General features: G+C 48.8%; 1 protein-coding gene across 1 annotated transcript; it reads right to left on the minus strand.

Moving 5' to 3' along the window:
- Nucleotides 1–1,769: 1,769 nt before the first annotated feature.
- On the minus strand, nt 1,770–19,220 carry DEF6 (DEF6 guanine nucleotide exchange factor). Its single transcript, XM_037844141.1, has 11 exons — nt 19,069–19,220; nt 9,558–9,698; nt 8,730–8,915; nt 6,895–7,131; nt 6,661–6,807; nt 5,452–5,560; nt 4,964–5,262; nt 3,868–4,034; nt 3,556–3,754; nt 2,560–2,650; nt 1,770–2,351 (listed from the first exon to the last, which is right to left on the minus strand). The coding sequence occupies exons 1-11, from the start codon at nt 19,162–19,164 to the stop codon at nt 2,134–2,136; spliced, it is 1,890 nt and encodes a 629-aa protein (XP_037700069.1). The 5' UTR covers nt 19,165–19,220; the 3' UTR covers nt 1,770–2,133.
- Between the last annotated feature and the right edge of the window lie 920 nt (nt 19,221–20,140).

Genomic DNA, 20,140 nt, shown 5'->3' on the forward strand with positions numbered 1-20,140 from the left:
CAGTAAGAAGCAAAGCTAGGACTAGAACCTTGGTTTCCAGGCTTGTAATCAAATGCTCTGTTTACTGGAGAAGACAAGATTGTGCAACCTGTAATTTTGAACCAGCTGGACTAGACATTGAAGTTTTGGACTCTTTTTATGCCCTGACCCTTTTCTGTGAAAGGATTGTAGTGGCTGAGCCAATCCACTTCTCTAGTGACCCCTGAACCCCACTTTTTTCTATGGGGATGTTGTCAAACATCAGATGAGCTCTTATATGAAAGACAACTTGACTTAGTTTACCTCTAAGGGGTAAACTAGAACTATTGGGTAATAGCACCAGGAGAATATACATTTTTGCTCAATATAGGAAAGATTTTTCTTTTCTTTTCTTTTCTTTCTTTCTTTCTTTCTTTCTTTCTTTTTTTTTTTTTTGGTGTTAAAAAAAACACCATGTTTCCATTATGGAAAAAAAATGCTCAGAATAACAACATAGAAAGAAAATAACTCACAGAACTATAACTTGAAGACAGCTCCTGACAACATTTTAGTGTATTTCTTCCAGTCTTTTTTCTATACTAATTTTTAGTTTTCAGACAGTGTGATTTCACTCTATGCATATGTTCTTATTCTTATTCTACATTTTCCCACTTAATATTAGAACATAAACATTTTTTGTACTTCATTACCAACTCTTTGTAGGCATAATTTTTAATGGCTGCATAAAATTCCGTCATGAGGATACAGCATAATTTACCCAACCATTTTTCTGTGGTTGGACAATTAGGTTATCTGCACTTTTTGTTGCCCCAGAGCATCATAATGTCTTCTATATTCATGAATGTTTTCTGTGGGAAGAGGTGTCGGGAGTCCCCAGGAAGGACTGTTTCATTTCTGGATTTCTGAACTGCAAAATAGCAACAGCACTTCAAAAGGAGGAAACCAGAGGCAGAGGTATTTAAGAGAATATAAATCCAGAGAAATTTGCAGAAATCATAAGGAGGGCTTTGAATTCCACATGCCATGAAATTGGGGATTTGAGCCATTCTTATTTCCACCTCGAAGGACAAGGAGGTTGGCATTTAGATTACAAAAGCAATGCACACTCATTTCAAAAAGTTGGAAGAAAATAGTATCAGAAGGAAGAAAAACATCCCTCATAGTTCCACCATCCTGATAGCCAAGGGGTGTGGCTTGGTAGTGTATGCCATCCTTTACTGATGGTGGAGAGGAGGCGGTTACCCACTGATCATAAGCATCAGAGTCAAGTTTTGTTCATTGCCAGATGACAAAGTCAACTTCTTCTACCAGACTGCCTCTCAGTTGCTAGCTCCCTTTTCATTGTATACCTTAAGGGACAGGTTGGGATGGACAGGTCCCTTCCAGGTCCTTAAGACTGGGTTAAGAAATGAAAATGGACTTTTTTACAATGGTAGGGAGGATGCTCCCCATTTAGGTGGAGCATGTCAAATAAGCACGTGGGAAATAGGTAAGAAGTCCAGAATCAGAAGTATCCAGTTGCAGAAGCCTCTCAAAAAAGGAAAGACATTTTATCAAAATTATTTCCATTTTACCAATGTGAAAACTGACGCTCAGAGATGTGAAGAAACTTGACCAAAGCCATGCAGTTAGTAAGTGGCAGAGCCAGGTTTGGAACCCAGAAAGTCTAGCTCCAGAGTCTATGTTCCTAACTGCTGCTCTGTACCTTACTGTCTCTGGGAATTATCTATAACTGGCCTTGAGGGAAGGAGGGAAATGTGGGAGAGATGGACACCAGACTTGAGCCAATAATCATTCCAAGAGCAGTTTTATTTAGAAATGTGCCTCCCCAACTTGGTGGGAGCCTGGGGGCAGATGGCTCCCGACTTGCTTGTAATCTCTCTGTCCCAGACCAGGTCACTGGGTCCTTGGGGCTAAGGCACAGGGCCAAGTTCTCACGAATCAACATCCTAGGCAGCCACGTTGGTCTGGGGCCTGGGACTGGTGCGAATGATGAACCAGGTTCCACCCTGGACTGTTTTATAGTTGGAGGGCCTGGGGCGCTGGCACCAGGATCTCAGCTCCCTCACCTAGCAGGGGCTGGTGTCACCCACAGGCCAGCTGTGGCCAGGTCCTGGTGGGCATGAGGTCAGGGGAACAAGGGGCTAACAGAGGCTAATTTTCTGGTGCTGGGTCCAGTTTATCTTCCTGAGGGGTAGAAGTCGGGACAGGGGTCTCATCTCCACCGTTGAAGGACTTCTGCTGCTCAACAGGTGAGGGGGTCCTGTTGCCCCGGGATCCCCAACGGGTCATGCGCTTTAGGGAGGAGTCACGACGGGCAAGTAGAGAGGGCTGGAAGCCTGTGAAGGAGCTGCTGGTGGTGGGACGTTTGTCTGGCAGAGAGAAGATGGCCATGAGTAAGGAGAAAGGTGTGTGTGAAAGGGAAAAGTTAAGAAGCCTTACCTCAGCCCTGCAGAAGAGGGGAACCTCCTGACTTTCAGTCCTACCTCTACTGGCCCTAAAGATCTGGAGGTATCCCTTTCTTCCTTCCTTCTCCCTCCTTTCCCTGCAGAGAAAGCTCCGGGGTCTAATCCTTCTCACCTCCAGGTTCAATTGGATGCATGAGCCGGTTCATCTGGACATTCCAGTGTTTCACGTTGGTGCTGGCCTGGCGCAACTTCTGCTGGGCAGCCTGTAGGGGTGGGACCAGGGGGTGGGGTGGGTCAGAACCACTATTCATGGCAGGGGGTCTTGATCATCTTCCCAGAAAGTTCATGAGAAGTTATATACATGAACAGAGTTTGCATCCAATTTCAGGGGACTCATGGACCCACAAATGGTCAAAAATAATAATAGTTGCCATTTATTGAACAGCTAAGACATGCTAAGCATATTTATTATCTTATTTAACCCCCAAAGCAGACGTTAACAACGAACACAAGTTCCAAAGAGGTCAAGTGACTTGCCCAGGGACATGCACTGAGCTCAAAACCCCTGGACCATACCAGCTCCAACATCTCAAGCAAGAACCTCTGCTCCAAAGTTCACCAAGTCATTAGGAGTGGTCAGGAGAGTAGAGTGGGGGAGAGCAGGGACCATAGGGGAGCTTTTTCTTTCTATGTCACATTTTTCTGCATTGTTTGATTTTTTTTACAATAACTATGTAAGCCAACAAAGCAAAGTAAAATAATCAATATTAATAAAAATAAAACATCAAAAATTAAAATAAAAAATAAAGACCCCCTCTTCTATAAAGAGTCAGGCTCCAAGGAGGAAAGGCATAGTACAGCATAACAAGAAAGGAGCTTGGAAGAGAAGGAGGAAAAAGTTTTGCCTGGACAAATAATAATGATAAAAATAGCAGCTAAAATTTCTGCAGCACTTGTTATATACTATCATGTGTTATCTTGTTTAATCCATAGTAGGCCCCCTTTCCAAGGGAGAGGCTTTAAACTCAGAAAGGTTAGGCAATTTGTCCAAGATCACACAGCCAGTTGGTGGAAGAGCCAGGACTTGAGGGAAGGCAGCCAGCCCCCAAAGCCTGCAGGCTAACGTGCCCACCTTCTAACCTCTCCCCTATCCCACCCCAGGCCTCACCTCCACATCCTCATCGGCCCTCTGCCGGTTCTGCCGCACCTCCTCAAGCTGCTGCTGGGCCTGCTGCAGGGAGCGGCTCTGCTGTGCCATCTCCTGCTGCAGTTCTTGCTTCTCCTGCTGTGCCCGCTCAATGTAGCGCTCCTGTTCCTCTTTCAGCTGCATCAACTGCTTCAGCTTCTCCTCCTCCTCCTCCAGCAGTCTGCCGGGTATGCACTCTGTAGTCTCCAGTCCCAAGACACCTTTCAGGTGCTTGGCAAGCAGGAAGACTGGGGATGTGAGGAGTAGGCACCAGGACGGGTCCCACAGGCCTACCTGGTCTGGGCGAGACGCACCGACTCCTCGTCTCGCCGAGCTTTCACCTCCAGTTGCAGGGCCTCCTGCAGCCTCTGCTGCATCTCCTCCAGCTCCTGGATGCGCTGTCGCTGCCGGGCAGCCTCCTCCTCCTTCTGCTCCATCTCAGCCTGCATGGAGGCCCGGGCCTGCACAGGGATGCAGAGCCAGGTCACTGGGAACATGAGGCAGGGGGCTATACAGGCTCAGCTAGGCTATCTGGAGGTGAGGGTAGGGGGAGTCCCTCTGTGTTGGAGAGTTCCTCACCTGACTCCTTTTCCAAGAGCCTGGCTGGGTCAGATAATAGTCAACAAACAGATGTCATGTGAGGGAAAGGGGCTCAGGCCATCACCTTACTAGCATTGACTTTAATAATAATAATAGTAATGATAAAGTACTATTAGCTTCAACATTTTACTGATGAGAAAACCAAGGCACAGAATAGCTAAGTAACTTGCCTGAGATCACATGGTTCCTAAAAGGTTGAGTTGGGATTGAATCCACTTGTCTCTGACTCCAGATCCAGACCTCTTAACACTAAATCTAACTGCTTCTGCATGCCTTGCCGGCTTCCACATACATTCTGCCTTCCTCTCATCCTGCATTCCCCAAGTTGATTTCATTGCAAACTCAGTTCAAGTCTCATCCAACTTAGTCCAGCCTTGGTCTGAAGTAATCTCTAATCACACGGTCTTTTGCTTGAACTTGGGTCCAAGCCCCAGCCAAGGTCCTAGAACCAGGTTCTACCCTACATCGACCGCTCAATTCCCACCCCCCAACAACCCGTCAGTTCAGGCTCCGCCCCACACCATCCCTCATCTCAACTTATCCTTCAGTCGGGTCCCCGACCCCAGCTTCCTTAACCCCTGAGAGGTCCCGCCTCTGACAGGCCCAGTTCCATAGCCATCTTTCAATCCACAGGCTCTTCCCATACAGGACATCATTCCAAGCCTCGCGCCAACACACATCCTTCAGCCCACGGCCCAGGCTCCGCCCAGGCCCCGCCCACTCCACATTCCTCGGCAGGCAAGCCTCGCCGGACTCAGCCCACCCGCTCCGCCCTAGGCGCTGACCCCACCTGCTCCGCTTCGCGCAATTGGCCCTCGAGCGCCTGCTGCAGCTCGCGGTGCTGGCTTCGGCGCCGCTCCTCCTCCTCCTGCAGCAAGCGCTCCGCCTGTCGCTGCGCCTCCTGCAGCAGCTCCAGCTCCTGCAGCTTCCTCTCTTTCTCCTCCTGCAGCTGCTGCAGCCGCAGCAGCTCCTCTTCCTTGGCTGCCCGGCGCCGCTCCCGCTGCTCCCGCTGCTCGCGTCTCTTCTGCTTCAGGTCCTTATGCAGCGATGTCTTCCCCTCGGCCTGCAGCCGTATCGCAGTCTGGATGGCTGCGGAGGGAGAGGGACGGGGTCAGTCGGAGGCAGGGAAGCCTCGAAGCTGCGCGTCGCCAGAAAAGGGCTTTAGGACTTTCTCTGGTCCGGGCTTCAGCTTCCCACTGAACAACGTGTTATCATCCCCATTCCACTGATGATGCGACTGACGCCCAGCCAGACTCAGGCCACCCAGCAAGCACTCACCAGCCGTCCACTCCTGGCGCTGGCGCGTGTCTGAGGCGCTCATCTCGAACGTGCGGGAGGCGGTCTTCACACAGAACATGCAGCGCTTCCCATCGCGGTCTGGCAGCACCTGGGGAAGGGCAGGTGGCCCCGGCCCGGCTGGCTTCACTGAGGGCTCCAGCTCAAGCCCCGAGCCCTCCTGGCTGACCATCTTCCCAGGACACGTCTCCCAATGTGCCAAGAGCCTGGCCCCACTTGGACAGTTAGTTTGGGGAATAATTGTGTGCTGGCAGCTCTGGAACCTTTGCTCTTTGAAGGTAGAGGTGGGACATTTTCATCTTGGTATCTCTCCATGGGGCCTGGCACATGGTAGCCATTCATTTCGTGTTTATGCAGCTCTTACTTGAACACCTCCAGTAACAGTGTCCTCACTACCCATAACCATTCATTTTCACAAAGCCCCAACTGCTGTCAAAGCTCTCTGTTCATTCATTCTGCAGATATTTTTGGCACATCTACTGAATACCACTCATTATTACAGGCATTTGGTGTACCTAACAGAACGAATCCCTGCCTTCACTAAGCTTACACCACATACTGAATGGTGCTTTATATGCATTATTTTATCTCCCCTTCCCCAAAACTTTGCCAGCCAGGCTTTATTAGCTCCTCTTTATAGAGAAGGAAACTGAGACTCTAAGAGGTCCAGGAACTTGCCCAAGTCACATGCCTATTAGTGGTGTAGCTAGGGTTTCTGCCTGGATCTGTGTTCTTTATACTGTGACAACTGTTTCTTTATGTGACAAAAATGGATAGAACCAAGGGAGGAAAACGGAAAGGAAGAGGAAGATGAGAGCAGTATAGAGAATAGGGAGGTGTGTGGAGTTGCCAAAGGAAATGGAATTTGGGGGAAGGAGAGAGAATTTTTAGAATGTTTTGCTATGCAGTGTGAGACATAAGCCATTTCCTCTGAAATCTTTAGCAAAATCCACATTATTCACCAACAACTTTGGTATTCGATTTGTGGTTTTAGTTTTAAAAAAAAAATGCTGATCTTAGTGAGAATGGCGTCAAGGCACCTAAGTCTATTTGGTTTACACTCATCTAAGCAGAGATTTGTGAAATTGTGGCTTTTTTTCCCATTAGCCCTCCTCTTGACCCACTTGCCTTCACACCACTCTGGAGACCCTCTGGGCTCTACATCCCCCACCCCTTCACCTGCCCCCTCACCTCCACGCAGCAGTGGGAGTCCAATGGGATAGTGCCCCTTTTCTCCTTGCAGTCTTCACTGGCAAAGTAGCAGAGGCAGCTGGGCTGCAGCTGGAACCAGCGTTCTGCCCAGTTCCTCCTCAGGTGCCCTCGCTTCCACAGGTAGCCCTGCCACCCAGAGCAAAGTCAGAAGCTTCACAGGAACCCCCTTCACCTGTCCTTGGAATCCTCCCCTAATTCCCAGTTTTGCCTGACCTGCTTCAGGATATCCTGGATGAGCTCCTGGTAGACTTCGTGGATGGCCATGCTGAGGGTGTCCCGCCCCACACCCCGCAGGCAGCGGCCGGAGTTGAAGAGCTCCAGGAACTGCCAGACACTGAGACCCCCAGTGGTCTGAGCCACGTGAGCCTCCTGAGCCAGCAGCTCCTCCAGCTCACCCAAGCCCACCTCCAAGCTCATGCTGCTGAGCACTTTCTTCAGCAAGTATTCCACCTGGAAGGGAGAAGGAAGACCTGATGGCTGCAGCAGGCTGCACCAACACCAGGGGGCGCTCCCATCTGTCTCCCAGAGCCCAGGCAGAGGGGACCAGGGGCAGGGGGTTGCTGGTCCAGAGAACCAGGTACTGGTGGAGACTAGGGTAGAGATTGGAGATGCTGCTGGAGCCCCAGTCCCAATCTGGATTTCCTCCTCCCCAACCTCAAGTCATGCCTTCCTGCTTTAAACTAAGGGCAGGAAGAAGGTGGGAGCTGAGGACTGGGAATGAGGCAGGGCAGCAAATCATAGAAAATGTTAGGGGGTGGAAGAGATTTCACATCCAATACCCTCACTTTGCAGGTGACAAAATCAAGACCCAAAGGGTAGGTGACTTTCTCAAAGTCACACAGCATGCGGGTGGCAGCCAGAACTTGGATTGTGGACCACCTGAATCCCACTCAGGTCCTTATTCCAAGCCCCAAGCTCCAAGCCTAGGGATCCTTCCTTGCAGCAGGGCAAGGGGATTGGGGGTGGGGTGAGCAGGCAGGGACAGGAAACTTGTCACAGAGGAACAGGAAGTAGTGGTTGGGGTACATCCTGCTGCAGTTCGTTCACTCTGAGTGCTGATCACAGCAAGCAGGTGGCCTCCTGGCCTCTGAGAGACTGCCCTGCCCTGACTGGCACCTCTGCCAGCCAGGTGTCTGTGCAAATGGAAACATGTCCTCTTCCTGCCCCCTCAGCTTCTTGGGAAACTTTCTCCAGAACTTTCATTCTGGGTGCTACTGGGTTTCAGCTGCGGAAGGGGAGGGAACAGTTCAGGGCACAGATAGCTCCCCTCTTCCTTCCCACAGACAGAAGCAAGGTCACAAATCTGAGTGCAGTTAGACATGCCAGGACTCCTTCTTGTAAATACAGAGGCCCGCTGCCCTGTATTCCCTAATCAAATTCACTCTGACATCTCCACAGCCATCAGGAGGGCTGAAGGGTCAGGAGAAGATCCAATTGGAAGGGAAAAGAAGTGAGGAACAGAAGAGGGGTGCAGGTGGAGAGGAAAGGGGGAGCATGTTTTTCACCTGTGACTTGAGGCAGGGGCTAGATTCTGGACCTTTTCTATACTGTAGAAGTGGTTCTTACATTGTGTTGTAGAAGACAATAAGGGAAAAGTCTGGAACGAGAGAGCCAGACATGGGTGTCCACTTGGAATAATTGGACGGATGTCCTAGGTAGTTCTCTCTTCCCCCCACATAGCTCCCTTCCTGGATTGCCAAAGTGCCTAAAATCCATCCTTTGATCCTAAATGTTCCATTTTTATGTGCTCAGTAATGTGCCAGTCATTTACAGATCTGTGTAAACAGCATTTTCAGATAGTTTGCCTACTATGAGGGCTAGCAAAGCCCTGATGGAACTGTAATTTTGGTTCTCCTGGAAGAAGGCACAATTACTCTGACATGGACAGTTCTAGGCATCTGGAGACAGTTTGGCATGGACAGACCAGGGTGGGGACACAGTAAAGAAAGGTGATGTGGGAAAATAGAGGGCAGATTTGGCCTCCTTCGTGGTTTTTGCTGAGGCCTGGCCCCAGGTGACTCAGTCCCTGGGGCTCTCATCACCCTCACCTCATCAGGAACCATGATCAGAGGGTACTTGTCCTCAGACAGGAAGTTGAAGAGGCACCAGAGGCGGAAGGCATCCTGATTGGAGAGCAGGCTATTCCCGTTGCTATCTGGTTGATAGTTCTTCTTGGCCGTCAGGGTCCAGCAGAGCTCGTCAAAATGCTCCTTAACAAAAGCCCCCTCCTCCACCTACCACCAGGCCTGTCAGTCAGCCAAGATGACTGCCTGAAGTCAAGATGGCTGCCCCATCCCTGCTCTACAACCAAACTAGGCTCCAGCTTGGTTTCTTGGATTCATTTATGCCCCTGCTCACCATCCTGATGAGTCAGAGCTCAAAACTGAGGAATCCCTGAGCTGACTCCAATCCTCCCATCCCTCTACCAACCCAAGTTCCCTGCCAATAGAGAAACTCTAGTCCATTAGCCCAGGGGAGAAAGGAGGGAAAGCCCAGTGGGGAGTGGAAAGCCAAGAGGAAGCTGGGAAGACAGTGACAGCTGGGAAGAGCAGGGGAATAGTATAGTAGGGGGGAGCTAAAGAGCCTTTTTTGACAGAAGCTGGAGGTTGACCTCTGCAGGGAAAGGATGGAAGGTTTTGGGAAGGGTGGAGGCCAGGATAGAAATAACGTAGACTGAAGGTGAGCTGAGGGGGACAAAGAGGGGTAAGCAGCTGGGATGTGAGGGATGGAGATGGGAGAGCAGGGATAGACAGAGAGGGCAGAAGTGGGAGTTTATTGCAGGGGAGGTGTTAGGGTGGCAATGTCCTGGGGTGCTAGCCAGGCTGGGGATGTGAGGAGGGGTTAGAGGTACCCTCCATGCCCAGCTGGGCCCTCACCTTGTCCAGGATGTACTTGTTGAGGTAGGGCATGTAACCCTGGCTGGACACAGGGCCGTCGTCATCATCTCGGAAGTGCTCCTCCAGGGCCACAGGGTCGTGGGGGATGTGCAGGACCGTGTACAGGTTGTGGGACAGCACCTGAGACAGAGTGGTGGTTTGCTTTTCTGTGCCCAGTCAAAATAGGGCCAAAGGACCTCCCTGCTCATCCACACCCCTGTACTGGCTAAGTCCTCTGCACACATTGTTCAATTCAATAACAACTAAAACTTACATACTTACTATGTGCCGAGCACTGTGCTAAGCACTTTACATATAATTCACTTAATCCCCATAACAACTATGAATATTCTCATTTTACACATGGAAAAACTCCTGAGGCCCTGACATGTTAAGTAACTTGCCCAAGGTCAGAGAGATGGCAGAACTGGGATTCAAACCCAGGCAGCCATGCTCTTAACCTTCTACAGAAAAGTTCAGTAACTTGCCCAAGGATCCACAGTGAACAAGAGCCTGGGATTCAAATCCAGCTCTATCAGAATCCAAAGCCCAAGTGCTTCCCACAATATTGGGCTGCCCATAGGGAGGGAGCCTGCTACCCCAGGAAAGAGGCCCCCAATTTATCATTTTTCCATCAAAGACTCAGTGTTTAGGCTGCAGTGTGCCTAGCACCCAGGTGTGTCTGCTCTGGGGAGGGTATGTGCTGTTCCAGTCACTGCTCCTTAAGAGACACCAAAGGGTTTCCATAATTTAAAAAAAACAAAAACAAAAACTAAAAGGACAATGACAGTTATATGCAATTCACTGAATCTAATAATGGAGGAGAAAAAGCTCAAAGGAACATTATTGGCATATATGAAAAAAAATGGAATATAGACTCTAAGCTTTATATCAGTGTTAAAGTTCTTGAACTTGATAACTGAATTTATACGTGAATATACTTGTTTTTAGGAAATGTACATGAAAGTATCAAGGGTTTGAGGAGCTTGACGTACACAACCTACACTTAAACGTTCAATAACAGGGAGACAAATAAATAGATGTACAGACAGACAGACAGATAGAAGGGTACAGCAAATGTAAAATGTGGCAAAATGTTTGGTGGATCTGGATATCTGGGGGTGGGTGGGTATGTTGGAATTCTCTGCATGGGTTTTGTAGTATTTTTGCAACTGAGAATTCTTCCCCCCACCCCCACCCCTTTCTTACGGAGAGACTGAGAGACTGAAGGGAGCTGGAGAGGGCCATGAAAAATGTTCCAGGGGGAGAGTAAGGCCTAGAAGTCATGGTAGCCATGACAGTGGGGGGAGGGGGGCCACAGAAGTACACTCAGAAAACCCAGGTCATTAGAACAAAGGGATTGAAGTTTGAACAAGAACAGATAAAAATAAAACTGCCTTGGAGTAATTCTTTAATAGCACTTGTCACAGACAACTGTGAATGACTAAAAGTCATCAGTATTGTGACCTAATATGTACTAGCCCCTATAAGAGATTCTTTTGTACCCCCAAATCTAATCCCCACAACAAGCCTGATAACATAGATAATATTACCCCTGTTTTCCAGATGACGATACTGAAGCTTGGAGAATTTAAGAGAAAATGGCAGAGCCGAGGTTGGAACTGGATGTGCATGGTCGAAAGGTTGCTCCCCTATAAGAATATTGATCCTAAGCCACTCTCTCTGACCGGACTGTGGACCCTGGAGACAAGCGCTCTGTTCATCTTTCTGTCCCACAGCAGCTAGACCCTCTTCTGCACACCATCAACAGTTCACCTTGGGATCAGTTCCTCTGAGGCAGGACCTGGCAACTTTTCAGAGATGTTGGGTGTACCAAGTCTTCATTTCTTTATTCTCCTTTGAGAAAGGAGAAGGAGAAAGGATTGGGACTTCTCTTGACTGTTCTCTTGGACCTCAGGTTCTCTTTAGCAAAGTGGGAAGTTGAGGGGCACAGTGAGGGGGTCAGTGTTTCTCTTTTCCCTCACTTCCCTCTAGGCAGGCATCCCTGCCTCTCTCTTCAACCTTAATCCCACACTCCTCAAATTATCTCATGTGCCACCTTTGGTTTCGCTTTCTCTTGTTCTAGAGATTTCTTCCTGATGATGAACTTTCATCTTTTATTTTGAAAATGGACATGATTTTCCTTTGGGAAATACTTTTCCCCCATTCTCAATATCTGTGGTTTAAGTTACAAGTAGAGCTAAGCATTTTTTGCACACCCATTCTGCTCAGTTGCAGGGGTGGGTACATCAGACCAAATCTAGGCCAATGAGAACTAGCCTTAGGATCTTTGCGTCCTCTAGAAGAAAAGAGGTATACTCTGTTAGAAGGTAAACTTGGACTGCAGCTGGCATCTTTGGCCCAGTGTAGGAAGTGCTTGCCTGAGAGTAAAGCCAACAGTGAGAAGGGCAGAGCCAAGGGATAAAGAGAGTCATCACTGGAAGACCTGGATCCAGCCATGCTTGAAGCTACTTCTTTGCTCAGAGTTTTAGCTACATGAGCCAACAAGTACCCCTTCCTTTAAGCCATTTTGACTTTAGTTTCTATCACATCAACAAAAAGTCCTGATTAACACATCTGTGGTCACAGGATACCATTCACTACTCTAAGAGGTGCCAATAGCTCAATGCCTAGAACTTAAAATCCAGGGTGAGTGATACAAAAGAATTATAATGACAAACATCTACTGATCAGTTCTGAAGTGACAGTGTTAAGTGTTTTACAGATTTCTATCTGCTGCCATTCTGCCTCTTTCCAAACTACCTATACCCTTATCATTCTTCAAGCCTTTTAAAGCACCTCTTCAAGGGAGTCTTCTTACACAGCCCCAGCCAAATGGCTACACTTCAGTGAGGGAACATGGAAGGCCAGGGACCTTCACTTTCTAGTTGTGGAGTCTTGAGTAAACCCCTTCACCCCTCTGAGCCTCAGTTTCACTGTCAATAAAATGGGGGATAATGTTTGTCATGCAGATGAGATGGGCTTGAAGGTAGACTGAATTGGTATATATGGAAAGTGAGACTAGTGTCTGCACAGAGGAAATGTTAGTTCTCTTCTTGTATGGAAAGCACTACTTTTTACCTAACAAATTGACAAGGATGCAAAAGATTGATGGTATCAGGTGCTGAGGAGGTTGTGGAGAAATGAGGACTCTAAATACCCTACTGGTAAGGTAGGTATTGGTACAGTCTTTCTAGAAGGCAAGAATCTATTAAACTTTAAATTGGGCATGAACTTGGTCCCAGCAATTCTAATTATCCAACCTACAGATGCTCAAAGGAGCAGAACTACACTTATAAGGATGTTCATTGTTTATAATTTGAAGAATCAGAGGCTGAGTCTCCATTAGGGGATGATTTCATAATCAGGGTATACCATCTCATGGACTGTTATGTGTGGTTGGAAAAATTCTAGTTTCTGCCACTTGTGTGCCCATAGGCAAGTGATTTAACTTCTCTAAGACCTCAGTCTCCTCCTTTGTGTATTATTATGGTGCCTACTCCACAGGGTTGTTTCAAGTGAAGAGCTTACCACTGTACCAGGTGCATAGAGCATTGCTTGATAAAAACTGAGCTATTTTTATTATTATATTTGTGTGAACAGACATGGAAAAATATGAATATGTACTAGCAGGAGAAAATAGCAAGTGGCAGAGTGAAATGTTAGTAAAATAAATATGCATGTAAATATTAGGTTGAACCATATGAAACTGCTATTTTAGTGGGTTGAAAATGATTAAATGTCATCATTGTCATATGGTCCAACCTAATATGTTTATTTGTACATAGGAAAAACTCTAGAAGACTCAGCAAACTGTTAACAGTGATCACCTCCCTGAGAGAGAGGTAAAGGACAGGGGAGGAACTTTCATCTTCTTTAACTGTATATTCTTCTGCACCCCAATTTTTTTTTAACCAGGAGCATATATTATTTTCATAACAATTTTTTTTTAAAACAATAGAGATAAAAAAACCTAGGGTGCCATTAACCACTGTTACTACTTTGCCCTGTTATTAGGTTGCACTGTAATAATATTCTTTTGCTTTTCCCTGTTTGTGTATTTCTGGATGTTCTACATTCCTTGAGGGCTGCAAGGATTCCAACCCCAATCCCCCTCCAGAGCTCTGACAATGCCCCCCATATGCTGAATGTTTCTGACTCCTCAAGTCTAGCAAATGCTCTAGTGGCTTCCTGTCATTTGCCAAGGAAAAACTCCAGTGCTCCCAGAGGCTTCCAGGCCCCAGGTGACCTGGTCTGCTGCACCTTCTCTGACCTCGTCCCTCTTGCTCACTCCTCTCCAGCCAGTCTGGCCTCCTTGGTGTTCCTCAAGCAAAGCCAGGCACACTCCTGCCTCAGGGTCTCTGTACTTGCTGTACCCGCTGCCTGGAACATTTTCCTCCCAGGTCATGGCATGGCTCCCACCCTCTCCTGGTCTTTACTTGGATGTCAGCTTCTCAGGAAGCCCTTCCCTAACCACCTTATTTAAATCTGTTAAGTACCTCCACCCACACCCATACTCCCTACCCCCGTTTCTGTTTTAGTTTCCTCCATGTCACATATCATCTTCCAACACACAATTTAGTTTACACATTTATTTTGTTTATCATCTGTCTCCTCTGACTAGAATGTCAGTGCCACCAGGCTGGGGATTTTTGTCTGTTTTATTCACTGCTGTTTCCTTGGGCCTGGCGCATAACCAACACCTAGTAAATATCTGCTGAATGAACTTAATTTCTTTTTGGGAAGTAGTAGAGAAAACACAAAAGTCGCCAGATGGCTTAAATCCCTCTGAGCAAGTCACTTAACCTCACTGGGCCTCTCAGTTTTCGTATCTCTAGAAAGGGGATAAAAGAGATGATGTGTGCTCCTCCATCCTAGAATTGAACCTGCCACACAGCTCTTCAGGCTTCTCAGTTATTTGAGACATTCCTCACCTTGGTCCACTTGCCCACACTGTCCTCTAAAGCAGAAGCCCTGCCCCTGTGAGCTGCCAGGTGTCAGGACAAGGAGGAATCAAAGGCCCCAGACACTCAAGAGCTCAGGGCCTCCCACCAGAGCTCAGCCGGCCTCAGTCTGCCAGGCTTCCTGTGCCGGGGTGTGGGTGGTGGGTGTGGGGGCAAGGAGGGTGTGACCAGGGGAGGGGTCATGCTGGAGAGGAAATGGGGAAATGGCTAGGGTGGAGACCAGAGGTGTGCAGGAACTCACCAGCTGATCTCAGTCAATCCTGACAGCCCTGGAGGCAGGGACTCTCATCCTCATTTTACAGAGAAGGAAGTCAAGCTCAGGGAGGTTAGGTTATCTAGACTGCCCATGGTCTGACTCCAGAGCCCTGCTCTTGATCTTTAAACTATATTGGCTCTGCCTCTTAACATTGGCTGGGTATCAGAATCACCTGGGGAGCTGGTGAAACTGAAATATGATGAGTCCTGCCCAGATCTACTGACTCAGAGTTTCCAAGGATGGGGTCCTGATGTCTGTATTTTTCATAAACTGCCTGGGTGATTCCTTTAGACAACCAGGGTTAGGAACCATCACCTCAAGGAGGACATCAGAGCCGGGCAATGGCAGCCATGGCACCCCCATTAAGGCTTCTCAGAGAGGACTTCCATAGTTTTCCCCACCCACCCAGGCAGCCCTTGACAGCTGGGTCAGCAGCTGTCGACCTTTGAGAGGCTTCATTTTTTCACTCTTTCCTCTGGAGGCTGGTGGGGAAGTGGTTCTTCTCTGGAGGTTTGGAGTCCCTTAAAAACTCAAGACCAGGGACGTGGGCAGATGTCAGGCCCATGTAAACAATAAATTGTAAGGACTGGTTCTGTAGTTCCCAGCCTTCAGGATTCAGAATGCTGGCTGGCCAGGAAGTAGATGCAGAGGGTTTGAGAATCCATAAGAGTACCAGGCAATGATTACAGAGAAAATGCATAATCTCCCTCTCCTGGGTGGGCTGCAATCTTTAAATGGATCCAGATGCTAAGTGATCCTTTTAAAAGACGCAGATCCTTTCAAGAGTTCCTGAGTGTATATTCTTAACCAGTGGGTACTAAGGCATAACTGCTCTCATGAGGAGGAAGCAAGGAGAATTTGAAAGATGGGGAATCTCTGGATTAGCTGTGTGCCTGCTGAGAACAAGAAGAGACTGGAAAGGTTGACTATAGGGAATTGAAGGAAAGACACAAGCCCAGAAAAGGGAAAGGACAGAGCATTAAGGACAAATTTTACCTACTTGAGGTATTTATTTTAGTAGGCTGGCCTGGACAGCTTGGCAATCACTGAGTTCAACTCTCCTGCTGATGAGATGAGAAATCAGAGACTTGGAGATGGGTGGTGACTTGCCTAAGGTCACCCAGCTGGGGAGCAATATGGGTTCAAGCTTATCTAGCTCTGAGTCAAGGGCTCTGTACATCATTAAATCATCCTCTCTCTCCCCATCTCTCAATCTTCCCTGAGGAGACAAGCAGTAGGTAGGGGTCAGGGCAAAGTTGATGACCCTAGCCAGCAGGCTCCTGAACCAGCATTGTTCTTAATTTTCCCTCTGCCAAGGTGAAGGATGTCCCCTGCCCAAGAGGAGGCAGAACCTGAAGCCCAGAGACTCTCAGTGGGCAAGAGAAACCCCCTAGACACCAGGACTGCCCTGAGTGCCATGTGGAGGTTCAGGAGCCTAGGAGACCTGACAATACCAAGCAGAAGGGCCCCTGTACAGTCTCTCCTGCCAGACAAGGGACAGTGCTAGGCCCACTGCCTCCCAAGACTCTCATCAAGCCGGAGAAACACTGCCCCTTCCACATCTCTGTTTTCCCTCAGCCCTGGCAAATGGGGAGAGAGGAGGCCAAATTATCAGCTGACCTGGGCTTAAAATCAAAGCTGCTGACCTCTGAAAGGGGATGTTGTCCTTAGGAAATCCATCATTCCCAAGGGCTCCCCTCCTTGAAGCCCTCTCAGTCTGGACCAACACTCACACTTAAAATTCTTTAGAGAAGGAGCTTCTGGGGATCCTGCAAAAACTCACAGCCCTCAACTCCTGAGTTATTTACATCCAGCTTACATCCATCCTGGATAGAAGTGCTATCCCTATCCCACTGGTCTCTTTTCACATTCTCAGCTCAACTGGACAAAGGTCTTATACTTTATAAAAGAATCCAAAGAGAGGAAAACCTATCTGCTCTGTCCTCCAAACTTCTCTTCTCCAGGGGAAAAAAAAAATCTCAACTTTTTGGGCTTTTTCTCAGAGGACTTGCTGTTCTTAACTTCTCCCTCTGGCCTTACTGTGGGTTTGTTCAGGACAGCCAGTGGCACCCTCTCTACCAACACATCAGGGGAGAAGAAGTGACTGTTACCAACAGCCATAGTTTGCTCTGAGCTGGTACAGGTCTCTGACTGGTCCTAACCAAAGACTCCAGGGCCAAGAGCAGTTTCAGTAAGAACAGGCTAACCCCTAGATCTTTTTCCTTCTCCCTAGGTCTTTTCTAGAGAGGGAGTGAGGCCAACAGGTGTATCTCTCTTATCTGCTTCTTACCCTGCCTTCTGACCACTTCTCTATTGCTCCCTTGCCCTTTCCGGCATCCCTGCCCCCAACACTATCACCACTTCCTCCCATTCCAGTATCTACTAGTGTGGGCTTGGGGGAGAACTGCCTCCCTGATCTTTCCCTCCTACAATTTCTGCCCCACCCCCTACCTGACCCCTGAAGCTTCCACTACTGCTCAGATTCCCAAAGTGGATCAACCTTCTGTTGAGTGACCCCAGATGAGATGGGCAAGAAATCTACTGTTGGTCCTATATGATCAGAAGTGCTACTGTGGGCTCAAGATTGAGCTGTGATGTGGTACAGACAGTGGACAGTTCAAGCATGCAAGCTCCCCAGGGAATTCTCTCTGGAAATACTCAACCTCTTGTTGCTTTGAGGGTGGAGGAATGGACATCAGCTCAGTTAGAAGCCAAGACAGAGGCTCAAGCTAGGTGGCCTTATTTGCAGCAGGGAAAGGGGAGCCTTATGAGGGCTGTTCCCTCCATATGTGGACCTAGAGAGCTTGGAGAGACCACAGGGGCCACAGGTTATGGATAATTGGAAAGGAGTACCTTGGAAGCTACAAGCCATAGGGGTTGGGATTGTTCGTACAAGATATTAAAGGTGCTGGATAGGAGGTAGGTGTGGGGCACAGAGTTTCTGTTTCTACAGGAATGGATTTTGAATTATGTGCTTTTCTTATGTGTATACTGAGGACCCAACTAGATGACATTATCTACAATTAAAGAGAGGATGTCATCAGGTGACCAAAGGTGGTGGTCACTTCTCCTTCCTGAGAGGTCAAGAACCATTAATTAGATGCTTAAGTACACCTAACGGAGAAATTATGGAATAGGACCACTTTGGGACATCCAAGTTCAGCAAAGTGGGGGGTTGGAATGGGACTGGGGAATAACGCCTATCCTGTCCCTTTTGCCTCCGTCAGGTTTCCAGGCACTTCCTATCCTGATCATTAGAATAAAGGTTTCCTTAAGACTGTACCCTTCCTTTGGGGGGACCCAGGAGACACCAGAAGTCCAGGGTCTAGTCCCATTTTGGGCCCATAGTTGGTGCTCAACAAATATTTGTAGAATGAACAAATCCCAAAGACAGGTCCCAGAGAGCTGAGGCCTACCCTGTTCCTTTCCCTCAATGTCTCCCTGGTTCCAGTTGCTTAGAGTCCTGCTTCCTCCTGGGAAAGCAGGTCCTTTGGGCCACTAACTTGGGTGGGGAAGGCAGCACTAACCCAAGACTGGAAAAGGGGAGAGGAAGAGAAACTCTTTGGCCTCCCAGGAATCGTCTAGAGTCAGATGATGAACTTTAAGGCTATTACTCATGGAGATTTTTCTGGTTTCAGATCCCACCCCTATCGACCTGATGTCTCAAGGCCTAATTAACAGTTTCTCAACCTGGTATGTATGGAGGGGGCTGGGGTGAGCTAGGAAGCTGCACAATGGGCTGCTCAGTCCTTGCCCCCTTCCCAGCTCTGTCCTACCTGGGAGGCAGAGTTGAGAGGAGCTGCTCTCCTGTCCAAAGGTAGCAGTGGGCCAGCCTGCTTTGGGATTAGGAGAGGCCTTTTATGCCTCTTTCTCTGCTCTGGGAGGAAGTGACTGAAAAGCACTGGCTAACTGTCTCTAAATTCAAAGCCAGGAGGAAGAGGCAGGAAGGAGTAGGGTGCATGCCCAAGCATGATTCTGGGGAGACGTGTGCCCGGGATGTGTCCTGGCCCATGGCCCTCAGATCTCCATGATGTCACATTCCCCTCCAGAGTCCCACGCTGGGCTCTTGGCAGCAGGTCTGCATGCACCTCACTGGGGCCTCCTGTCGATAGGTAGCAGCACCCACCAGGCAGTGCTGGCCCAGTTACCCAGAACCACCCCCTCACCCATGCCGGGCCTGGGTCCTGGGACTGCTAGGAGCCCTCAAAGTGGCATGGTGTCCACACCTGGCTCCTGGGCGGCATGAGCCGGTGCATCTGCCGGCCTCCCCTAGGCCGTAAGGGCCCCTCACCTTGAGCTGGGACTTCGAGACCTTGCCACTCTTCTCTACATCCAGCGCGGTAAAAGCATACCAGATAGACTTGAGCAGCTCCTTGCGAAGGGCCATGGCTGAGGCGCCCGCCCGGCCCAGGGGCGGCTCTGACACCAAGTTCCGGTTTCAGGAAATGCAAACGGCTGCGGAGACCGCAGAAGGGCGGCCGTGGTGCAGAGCAAGAGCTCCACCTGCCTGCTCCAGCAGCTCCCCGTGTTGGCAGGAACTGGCCTGTTGCTCTAGCTGTGCTCAGGGGCTCCACTACCTGCTTGGGAACTGGAACCCGAAAGCCAGAACCCCTGTTCTGCATCCACCTGGCTCCCTGGGTTTTTGAGGCCCTTCACAAGCCTCCTTAGCCAGAAGTGTCTGGAGCTTTTCTGGGCTCCCAGAGGCAGCTTGCTGAGGGAAAAAGAAACCCTATTCTGGCTTTGGAATCAGACCGACTGGGGGTCCAGTCCCAGTTCCATTTACCAGATGGGTGGGAGGCCTTGGACAGGTTACTTAAACATCTTCAAATTTCCTCATTGATAAACAGGAAGAATACCAACCTTATAAATTTGTAAGAATGTCTGAAAATGGATGTGAAGCACATAGTTTAAGTGCTCAATAAAGCATTTCTTTTAGTGCCACCTGACTTTGCTGCAGTGGGATTCTACCCCATGAGGAAGAAAACAAGCGAAATAAAGCTGGAGAATGAACGTGCCCAGAGCACCTCTCCAGATCAGGCCAACTTGGCACTTGATTTGCTGGCTCCCCATCCTCTGGGCACTGGCTCTAAGAAAGCACTCAGAACACTGCCCCCTCTGGGCCCGTTTGTAGACTGCTTCTGAAGCACTTGGGAGTGAGCCTTATAGCCCAACCTCCAGTATCCTGGCAGCAGGATGGCTTGAGATTCAGGGGCCTCCACAACAGTGCTTTCATTTCTTTAGATCCGATGTCCATGAGGGCTGGGATACCTCTACCCGCCCCCCTCCCCCACCGCCAAGAATAGTGGCTTATGGATTCCCATGTGGGGTCATGGTACGTTGAAGAAGCCTGCTCAACCAATTCT

This window comes from Choloepus didactylus, chromosome 7 (assembly GCF_015220235.1).
Source record: "Choloepus didactylus isolate mChoDid1 chromosome 7, mChoDid1.pri, whole genome shotgun sequence".
NCBI classification, from domain to species: domain Eukaryota; kingdom Metazoa; phylum Chordata; class Mammalia; order Pilosa; family Megalonychidae; genus Choloepus; species Choloepus didactylus.

What these genes read in the sequence shown, in the direction of transcription:
- DEF6 (XM_037844141.1), bottom strand. Translation starts at nt 19,164, where the DNA reads ATGGCCCTTCGCAAGGAGCTGCTCAAGTCTATCTGGTATGCTTTTACC. An exon ending in ACTCCCACTGCTGCGTGGAG is followed by an intron (nt 5,561 to 6,660) that starts GTGAGGGGGCAG and finishes GCCCTTCCCCAG; the next exon opens with GTGCTGCCAGACCGCGATGG. An exon ending in GTGCGTCTCGCCCAGACCAG is followed by an intron (nt 3,755 to 3,867) that starts GTAGGCCTGTGG and finishes CATACCCGGCAG; the next exon opens with ACTGCTGGAGGAGGAGGAGG.